The sequence below is a fragment of the Cyprinodon variegatus genome, unplaced genomic scaffold (assembly GCF_000732505.1).
Source record: "Cyprinodon variegatus isolate N-32 unplaced genomic scaffold, C_variegatus-1.0 Scaffold1014, whole genome shotgun sequence".
In the NCBI taxonomy this organism is placed as follows: domain Eukaryota; kingdom Metazoa; phylum Chordata; class Actinopteri; order Cyprinodontiformes; family Cyprinodontidae; genus Cyprinodon; species Cyprinodon variegatus.
Window position 1 is genome coordinate 97790 of NW_015151467.1, and position 10782 is coordinate 108571.

Genomic DNA, 10782 nt, shown 5'->3' on the forward strand with positions numbered 1-10782 from the left:
AAAGTACTCCAGAGTGTTGTTCAGCATGGGGGTGAGTAGAAAATGAAGGCTAATCATGTTTTGGGTGTACTATTCCTTTAAGCACAAGTTTTGTAACTATTGGTTATTTTTGCAAAACTCTTCATTCAATTAAGAAAACCTTTCACCAAATCAGCAAAACATTGTAGCTCTCTTTCAAAAGCTAATAAACCTTGCTTAACTCTTCAGACCTTCTTAAAAATTGTATTTTTATATCTAACAGTTCTAACAAGTCGTTATATTAATAAGCACTCAATGTGCCAACTACAAACTGATGGTATAAATAAAAAAAACATGCGGCTTTTGCTTTCTCTGTGCACAAAGAAAGCTCTGTCAGATTGAAGTCATAATTTTGTCTTAGCTCTGTAAACACACAGGGATCCAAAGCTCACAGGGATCCAAACTTCAAGTATTGGTGTTTATTTACTCACATCAACAAAAGTTTTTTTTATTCTAAGTCAAAACACAAAATTGTGGAGAGAAAAAAAATCTGTCAACATCGTGTCGTCTCTTTGGGTCCGGCTACAAGACTTCATGCACATGCAATTTCCTCTTGTCCAAGGCACCTGGGAAAATATCTCCTGGAATGCCGCATCCAGGCCTGACATGATGCCTGGTCAATACAAGCCCCACCCACCACTCACCCATCCACCCACCCCATGCCTCCTCAGTTGCCAGGAAATGGGTTGTGCTTTGATGGGGATGACAGTCATAGACTCAAAGCAGCTCTGTGGAAACTAATACTGTCCCATATGAGGACATATCTGGTCTCCTCTTCCTATTTCTCCTACTGCTTCACCTCCACATCCTATTCCTCCTCTAATTATTATTCTTCTTGTTCCCTCCATGATCTCCAAACAGACAGCTCACCTGTGGCTTATTTTTAGTGCTTAGGCTGATTGCAAAGTGAACTAATAATCTAAAACCTTTTCAACATGTGACAGTGTGCCAGACAGTTGGCAAAATAGTGTAAATAATATATACAGTTTTTCTATAGTTTTGCTTGGAGTGTGAGTGTAAAGCAAGGAGTTGTGTTTACATTTCTGCTAAAAGAGTGCTGTGCAGAGGATTGAACCCACAGTTTTGCAAAGTTTTTTACAAAATAAAAAACTGAGTGCAAACCAGTGTTTGTGCTTTTAGTTTTGCAAACTCAGTGAGTGGTTTGGTGTGAATCAGCATGACTGTCTAAGGAAAGACTTTACAACCAATCAAATAACTACTATTGAGACACAATAAGGTATTTTGCTTTACACTACATTCATTCACCCATTCACGCACACACTCACACACTGATGGTGGCAAGCTACATTGTAGCCACAGCTGCCCTGGGGCTCACCGACAGAAGCAGGGCTGCCGTACACTGGCGCCACCGGGCCCTCTGACCACCATCAGTAGACAATGCAGGTGAAGTGTCTTGCCCAAGGACACAACGACACTGAAAGACGGAGTCAGGGCTTGAACTGTCAATCCTTCAGGGCAAACTCCTACATCCAACGCCACTGTCGCCCTGTTAATGTTAACCATTTAAACCATATAAACAGATCTTTCATGGCGTAATAAATGCCATCAATTAAACATCTTTTCATTGCAGCTGCAGCCTTGACTGTTAAGGCTGGTTAATGCTCAGAAACCAGGTTGTCTGCGTGTTTGCCGCAGTTACCGCATATGGCCCCGCCCCTTCCGCAGACACTCTGGTGCAGCTCTCCAAAATTGTAGGTGACAGCAGTGAGGAGTCCTGTGATTGGTCAAATCTACGTCTGCTCTACTGCATGAATGTTTCCTGGTTGGTACCTTACTGGCTTGTTTTGTTTGTATGACCGCCATTGTGGAAAACGACTCGTGTAGATGGACCAGATAGAAGAGCGAGGTGCGTGAGAACGCTGGGATCCTTTTTCCTCCTGGATCCCCGTTCTTTTTCGCCCTCGTGTCCCTCCGTTGTTGCACAAACTTGCCCCCACTTCCTCACCGCCTCGGTTGTATCTAGACCCACAGCTAGTTTCTGATGGTCCCTCTTCCATTGTGGCGTGGAATAACATAGCTCAGACCAAGCTTAAATCAAAGATATCTGCATCATAACCAGCCCTTTATGGTTACAGAAGGGGCCTTTTATGGGCCCGCCTCCCGCACAGTGATTGTGTAATAAGCGCAGAACATAGGACCCAGAATTCAGGCAAGACAGACAGTGATTACTTTAAAGGCGCTTATTGAATCCAACTCAGAGCTGTGGATCTGCAGCGGCTCAAGTAAGGCAGGGCACCGCCTATCACTGGAAACTCTGGTGGAGAAAAACACATCTGACAGATGATGATTATCCATAGAACTTGGGAGAATCCAACTGAAGGGCTGCCAACAAGATGTGGCAGGTGCCGCCTGGAGTGAACCAGATGCTACTGTCCCAGAGGGCAAGCATGTTTTCAAACCAGGTCAGGGGAACAGCTTTGAACAGGAACGCTCACAGGTCCAGGAGCCTGTAGCCCGGTCAGGGATTCAGAGCAGGAACAGTTTGGTTCAGGGTTCTAGGAGTCCAACAGAGAGTTCAGTTAGGACGTTCAGATGGGAACAGGCAAGCTCAGCAGTAGAGAGGATGAACAAGGCAGGATATCTGGAACACTACGAAAAAATAATAACTTGTTCTCGCCAATAAGCCAAGACAGGACATGCTCATGTCAGGATCAGGAAGTGAGGAACACTAAGAAAATACTAAAACCCTCTCTCACCACTGGTCCCCGAGAATAAGAACATGAACAATGGCATCAGCAAAAACATCATTATCCTCAATAATCTGGCCCTGATAGCTGGGACTGAGCCATATTGTTACTGCAGAAAAAACTCTCTAGCAAACCAAATGTAAAAACAAAAAAACAGAGTCTACGAAGGATTTACAAAAATAATAGAGTGAAAGTTAAAAAAAATCTTCCTCTCCACCAACTTCTTTGTCTAATATAGATAGATTAACATGCTGGATAGCTTAGCTTTATCTGTTTTATTAGCGCCCCATTAGAGTGGTGCTGTAAGCATATTGTGTTTTGTGTGGTTTGGTCCACTGTGAATGTGATCTAGGTGTGTCATTTTTAGGCATTCAGCTCACAAGTGTAGCCTACTGGGTCATCAAGGTTATAAAGGTGAGAAAGTTACCCATTAAAATCAAATAAACACTTCAAATCAATGGTCATGTTGTCATAATTCATTATTTGGACCAAAATGCTGACTGACGCTCGGGAGAAACATGATGAGATTTGAAAATGAAAGATAATACAGAAAAGGCACAGAAACATAAAAATATCTGAGGACCTGATAAATACTGGCAAATCACTGAGGCTTAGGTAGAGAGGAAAACAAAAGAGGAATTAACTAAATAATAGGATTAATAGACTCTGGCTGAGGGGGAATAAAAAGGGATAAACACTGGAAGGAATAAAGAAGAGAATAGATCACAAAACCCCAAACTATATAACACTACAGAAAGTACAAAAATGAAAGAAAAAAGATAGAGCTAAAAACACATAGAAATAAACAAAAAATGGCTAGAAAATAAATAGACCCAAAATAACAAAACTATCAACGGACTTAAGGCAAAAATCAAAACACAGAATTCCTATAAAAAAATAACAACCCAAAAAGGAAAATATAGAAAATAAAAACTGAAAATATAAAATTAAAACATAAATAACCAGGATCCAGCACCACGTATCAATTTTCAGTGTTATAACAAATACAGTTATTGGACTAAAGTTATAAGTTCATAAAATAAACCAAATAAGAGAAAACTAAAATGCAAAAGTAAATCAAAAGAAACCCAAAACCACGACACACCTGTTGGGTAATGAATCAGTAGCTGGTGTGAAAGTGCAGTGAAGAAAGATCTTTATCTGAAACACATCTATAGTCTGACTCATTCCTGTGTATTTCATTCATTGTGCCGTTGTTCTCTTATAACCACCTCTTTCTGTCTGCACGCTCCCTCCCATTGATTCCAGCAGCCGTTCCTGGAGGTGAAGGTTCTTGAGACCGCCAAACGTTCTCGAAGGAACCTTGGTTTGGACTGCGATGAGCACTCCACTGAGTCTCGCTGCTGCCGCTACCCTCTGACTGTGGACTTTGAGGCCTTCGGCTGGGACTGGATCATTGCCCCCAAGCGTTACAAAGCCAACTACTGCTCCGGCCAGTGCGAGTACATGTTCATGCAGAAGTATCCGCACACCCACCTGGTGCAGCACGCCAACCCGCGCGGCTCCGCGGGGCCCTGCTGCACCCCGACCAAGATGTCCCCCATTAACATGCTTTACTTCAACGACAAGCAGCAGATCATTCATGGCAAGATCCCAGGGATGGTGGTGGATCGGTGCGGCTGCTCCTAGGATGTGAAAGATACACACACTTAAATTCAACCCTCATTAAACCACCCAAAACCCTAACGGAGCTCTCCACTCCACATTTCACTTTCGCTCGAAACATCCTGCTGGGTTTCCATTTTTTTTTTTTTTCAGTAATTAATTTGATTCTAACTGTATAAAAAGTTATAAATGAAAAAAAAGAATCAAAAAAAGAAAAAAGCTAAAGATGGAAATACAGTATTTAATGAATGATTCGGGTCTGCTTGTGGAGCAGCCTCAGAAAACGGTGAGACAAAACTATGTTCTAGAGTCCATGTTAGTTTTGTGATTTCTATTTTTTATGGCATCTTTGTGAAGTGTCCAGGTTAGTGGAATGTGGTGACAGCTGACATGAGTATATTTCATCAAGCAGCGTCAGTTTCTTAGGGTTTGTTCCAAAATATATTTGAGTTTCAGTTACTCTTACTTTTGGGAAATAAAAAAAAAAGTATCCATTTAGATTTCTGCAAAGAAGTTGAGAAGGGCGGGGGGGCATGATCATTATCATTTTGCAATTCATGCATTTTAAAACATCTCAATAGCTGCAAATAATATTGACGACAAAAACAAACAGAGGTTTTACTTTTACTTAAAAGATGTTTGGACAAATTTAGAATGTTGTCTGCTGATGTTTAGGAAACTAAACGAAAATCCAAAACCAAATCTGTTTCCTCTTAATGGCTTTGATATTTACACTTTTTAAGTTAATTAAACTTTTACCTGGTTTAATTCTGTAAAACATGAAGCAGAAGTCCCAGAACATGTAGATGGGAAAGATTTAGCCAATAACACTCAATTGAGGTCTGAGATGAAAACATTGTGCGAATGCAGTTGTGGATTTAGAGGGAAGAAAGGACAACCTTCAGCTAGGTCATTTAGAAACGGTAACATGTGATCCCATTTATCATATATCACTATATAATTAATCAATAAATTAAAAAATGTATAAATACAAGTCATAAAAATACAACTTTGCAACAATACAAGTTCAAATCACAAATTTACAAGTACAAATTAATGAGTACATATCAGACTTTTATTCTTACAAATCACACAAATCACAAATGTGCAAAAAAAAAGAGTCACACATTTACAAGCAGCAGTTATACATTTACAAGTACAAATCACACACCCTTGACATGTGGTAGTGTTCCTGACTTAGAAAAGCTCACCTTTACCGCTCCACACATTCTTGCATCTTATTCTGGTTGTCCTTATATAGCAAATGATATTCTCTCCTCTGATGTCGACAATTTGTTTCAAAGGAGGGTTGTGCAAGCAACAAGACAGCGACCCAAAACACACAAAAAATGGTTCTGCAATAGACAAGGAAGGCTTTAAGGCTTGAATCCCAACTGATTCTGCAAAGAGCAGTGCACAAATATTTGGTAAAATTATACTAGGACCTTATTGACGCCTGCAATAAATGATTTCTCTGCAACTTGCTGAGGGAAGGCCAGTATGTATAATTTTACCAACGAACAAGAAGTTTAAAGGAATAGTACACCCAAAACATGATTAGCCTTCATTTTCTATTCACCCCCATGCTGAACAACACTCTGGAGTACTTTTTTGATATTTCAAATGCATCTGGAGATCTGGGAGGCTTCTTGCTGTCTGCTGACATTCAAATAATGGAGGTCTATGGCGCCCGAGGCAGAAAGGTCCATAAAAGTCCACAAAAAACGTGTCAATATTCCTCCATACTGCTCGTCCAATGTATTCCAAGTGTCCTGAGTGGGTAGCATCCAGAATTTACTCGAAACGAAGTCATTTAGAATGTTTTTAGAGCATAAACAGTAGTGTATAGGATTTCCTGAAAGCGCGCACATGCCCGTTCACGACGCTACGGAAGCCGGCAGACCAAACCAGCGCATTCAGCTCGGCAAAGAACTCATGCTCTTCCTCAACACTGAAGTCCTCAGACATTTTTCTTTCGTTGTTTCTTTCTTTGCACAGGTAAACAGCACATTTCTTCTTCTACGCTTGCATTATTGGCAGAGCAGACGCTGAATGCGCACTTTCATCTGGTTTGGTCTGCCGGCTTCCGTAGCGTCGTGAACGCGCATGTGCGCGCTTTCAGGAAATCCTATACACTACTGTTTATGCTCTAAAAACATTCTAAATGACTTCGTTTCGAGTAAATTCTGGACGCTACCCACTCAGGACACTTGGAATACATTGGACGAGCAGTATGGAGGAATATTGACACGTTTTTTGTGGACTTTTATGGACCTTTCTGCCTCGGGCGCCATAGACCTCCATTATTTGAATGTCAGCAGACAGCAAGAAGCCTCCCAGATCTCCAGATGCATTTGAGATATCAAAAAAGTACTCCAGAGTGTTGTTCAGCATGGGGGTGAGTAGAAAATGAAGGCTAATCATGTTTTGGGTGTACTATTCCTTTAACAATTTCTATATTTACATCTTTGTAAAAAAAAAAATTAAAAGCTTAAATGATGTCCCTTTTTTTCAGTGCTAGACAGTGAAGTAGTAGCTTTGACAGGAAATGAGATTACTACCAAAACTAACAATATATCAAATCTGGGACTAGAAGAACTGAAAAAAAAAAATTCAAAATACCAGCATTAAAACCAACTTTAGCTTAAAAAACATTTGGATTGCATTTTGAAATGCCCCCTTCCATCTCAGCCTCCACCACATCATCATCATCATCATCATCATTGCTGTCATAATGGGAAAAAAATGTTAGTGCTTAAACAGAGTAGATTAGTATGCTCGAAGCTTGTCTTTGTCTCCTGGATGTCAAAGCAAAGATATCCTATGTTATAAAAACGAAAGCACTATGCTGTTGGATAAAGTGAGAGCCTTCTGACATTATATATAAATGATATATGTATATATTAAAAAAGAGGTTACAAAAACCCTTTTGGGGGGCACTCTACCTTACCAACAATAAATTTTGCACTATGGGACGTTCATGGCGTGAGGAGCTGAAGTGTTGTTTGCGTTTTACCAAGCACAAGAGAGCTTGTACAGTATAGGATGAAAAAAAAAAAGAAATATTCATGCTTCTGGTGATAAACCATATAGTTGAGAGGATTTCACTTGTTTTTGATACCATCACACTTCCTGACCTTGTCTGAAGCGGGGGCCTGTCCATTCACACACACTCACTCACCCACACGCCAACACTCGGATTCAATCTGGAACCAAGATGTACTGTAAAGGCAGCCTTAGAGGCCTCTGTTCCTATGTGTTGTGTGTAATATATGTCTTGATCTAAAGAGATGCTTTAACTGGAAGTGGCCCACCCATCAACCTTAATTTGTTATTGTGTAAAAAATTGGAAACTGTAAACGTGCATCTGTCTTGTATTGTTTTCCTTATGTGTGTATTGTAAATGAGAGCAGCCATTTTAATTTAAAATAAGGGAAATGGGAGGAGTCTCCAGGAATCGTTAGCCAAAGCAGAGGACGACGAGTTGTGCACCATAACCTTTGTGACTGCAGGAACATGCTAGAAAATTTCAAAGGGAGGATAAGGCTGGTTCAGGGGCTGTGGTTAAAAAATAAATAAATCAACGGAAATCAACAGATCAGTTATTTATTGTTTCAAAATGCATTTCCAAGTATGTCTACCTCACTTTACCCTCAATTTGTTATTCTATTATTTTCAGAAAAAACAGTGCCGACATACAAATGAAAAGAGCGACATCCCCTCCAAAACTTGTTGACGTAAAGCACAGGGTCCCCTTGCTCTCAGGTTCAGGTTAGGTCGCTAACAGTGACTGACGGTCATGCATGGTCAAAGGAAAAACAGTTAGTTGTGCCCACCTCTGGGGTTTGACTGTGCTCAAAGCTCTTGAGAGTTTTCTTTTAGTGTTTTTAAAACTTGTATGTCTGAGAGTTTTGCTTTTGTTTTCATATAAATATATGAGAGTAACAAATATCTATGTAAATACAACCCAAATGTTAACTTTTATCATGCTTTGGACAGGTTCACCGCTTCTAATTGTGTCTCTCTCTTTTCCCCCTTTCATACCTGTTCTTTGTGTAGTGAAAAAGAAAGGAAATCACCCCCATTTCTGTAGTTTAATGGATGTGTGTATGAATAACTGTATTATTTTTTTTGCCTTTTGTTGTTTATTTACTGTCATTTTCTTTTGTACAATAAATCATTTATTTAGCTTATATGGTTTGCGTTGTGTTTTGATTTTTGTCTTTTATTTGCAAAGATTGTTGTACCACTGTCTAGGGGTGCCAATGCTGAAAATGAGTAAATGTGCTGCAAATACAAAAAGTATGGCACAGACAAGAGACTGTAAAAATAAGCCTGTAAGTTAAGGCTAGCATTAAAAAAAAAATCAGAGGAAGGCTAATGCAAAACTTAGGGTATAAACACAAAACAGAGGCTAGCAAAGACAAAACTGAAACTTTAAGAAGAAGAAAGAAAAAAAGCTGAGGCTACAAACACACTGAGGCTAGGAAACATAAAACTCAGGCTACAAACACATAACTGTGGCTATCAAACACAAAACTGAGGCCAGGAAAGACAAAGCTGAGGCTAGCCATGATAAAACACGTGGAAAGGCTGAAAATGATTTTTTTTTAAAAGCAAACCTTTGAATGGGAAGGCGTTGGAGGAAAGAAATAAAACCAGTGTTTCAGAGAGACTTAGACTTAAATTTAGACAAACTTTATTGGAATTTCAATATATACAGCTGTTTTGATAGTGAATGATCAGCTTACTGTAGCAGTGAAATGAACATTTCTAGTGCAGCGGTGATCGAAATGTAAACAGTGTAGGAGAGACATGGTGCAAAAGGCATTTATGTGGAAGGTTCATAGAAGTGGCGGCTGACCAAAAGAGGGTGTTAGGGCGCCGCCCCACACACCCAATAACCCTGATTAAGACACAAAAAAAATTATAATTCAATTTTAAATTAAAATGTCAAATATTTTGAAATATATTAATATGTAATTTTTTAGGTGTGCAAGATAAATATTTCATCTTTAATGACGAGTAAAGCGCCATTTCATTTTTTTTTTTTCAGATTGGTGACATATTTCCGCCTTAGGGCGCAAGAATGTTTATCCATTTACTCTCGTTAAAAGTTGTACATGCATTACAAACGTATAGGATGGCCCAGGGTGCAGCTAAGCAGTGACCTGACGTAACAGGAAGTGTATTTGCTCACCACCTCCCGTAGATGTTTTGCGGGTGATTGACAGGTCGAGTTGCTGGATTTGAAAACGCATTGGAGACAGAGATAGGGAAACGGCGCAAGAAAAAATAGATTTAATGAGGTCCCATAAAGCAACACCTTTTGAGCAGAGAACTTACCAAGAAAAGCTGGAAGTGAAGCCTCTTGGCACTGATCAGTCAAACATCAATATTAATCAGCAGTCCAAAGACAGAGGGAGGCTGTACACCGGGTCCTTTTCCAGGAACTGGTTTAGCAAGAAGAGGCAAATGCTTAATTCTGCTTTCCCTGCCTCCTTTTTCAAATGTCAGGATCTGACCCAGTACGGATAAAGACAGCTATGACTAATTTAAAGCACATTGTAGAAAAGGCAAAGAAGAATGAACAACCTGGGATTTACACTGGAAATAATATAACATAGTTTACTTTTTCTAGATGTCTGTGAATTTGTATAGTTGCTCTTAAATAAACATTCTCAGAAAATAGTTTTTATATATTAAAAAAATATAAAGCTGACTAATTGATTCTCCATTATTAAACTATTACATTATTTATTTTATGTTTGTGATACAATATTGGACCAGGGAAAGCGAAATGGAAATGGAGTCATAGCCTTCCTTATTCAGAATCCCTTTTACCCTGTACAAATCTCCCACCTTACCAGCACCAAAGCAACCCCAAACCATCACATAAACCGTCTCATAAACGTTCTTCTTTGTGATCCAAACACCTCAAACTTGGATTCATCCATCCAAAACACTTTTTCCAGTCTTCCTCTGTCCAATGTCTGTGTTCTTTTGCCCATCTTAATCTTTTTCTTTTATTGGCCAGTCTCAGATATGGCTTTTTCTTTGCCACTCTGCCCTGAAGCCCAGAATCCCGCAGCCGTCTCTAAACTGTAGATCTTGATATTGGTGTTTGGCGGGTACTATTTAATAAAGATGCCAGTTTGGGACCTGTGAGGCGTCTGTTTCTCAAACTAGAGACTCTAATGTACTTATCTTCTTGCTCAGTTGTGCAACGCGGCCTCCCACGTCTTTTTCTACTCTGGTTAGAGCCTGTTTGTGCTGTCCTCTGAAGGGAGTAGTAAACACCGTTGCAGGAAATCTTCAATTTCTTAGCAATTTTTTTGCATTGAATAGCCTTCATTTCTAAGAACAAGAATAGACTGTCGAGTTTCAGATGAAAGTTCTCTTTTTCTGGCCATTTTGAGCGTTTAATTGA

The 10782-nt window shown here is 39.6% G+C and overlaps 1 protein-coding gene across 2 annotated transcripts in view; it reads left to right on the top strand.

Moving 5' to 3' along the window:
* LOC107100813 (growth/differentiation factor 11-like) overlaps positions 1-5449 on the top strand; it is a 47019-nt gene extending 41570 nt beyond the window's left edge. The window contains exon 3 of one of the 2 annotated variants that reach the window (XM_015399459.1): positions 3996-5449. In XM_015399459.1, coding sequence (XP_015254945.1) covers positions 3996-4376 — 381 coding nt within the window. In that variant the 3' untranslated portion in view covers positions 4377-5449. The remainder of the gene's footprint in view (positions 1-3995) is intronic. The other variant, XM_015399460.1, reaches the window with a different exon arrangement.
* The last annotated feature ends 5333 nt before the right edge of the window (positions 5450-10782 follow it).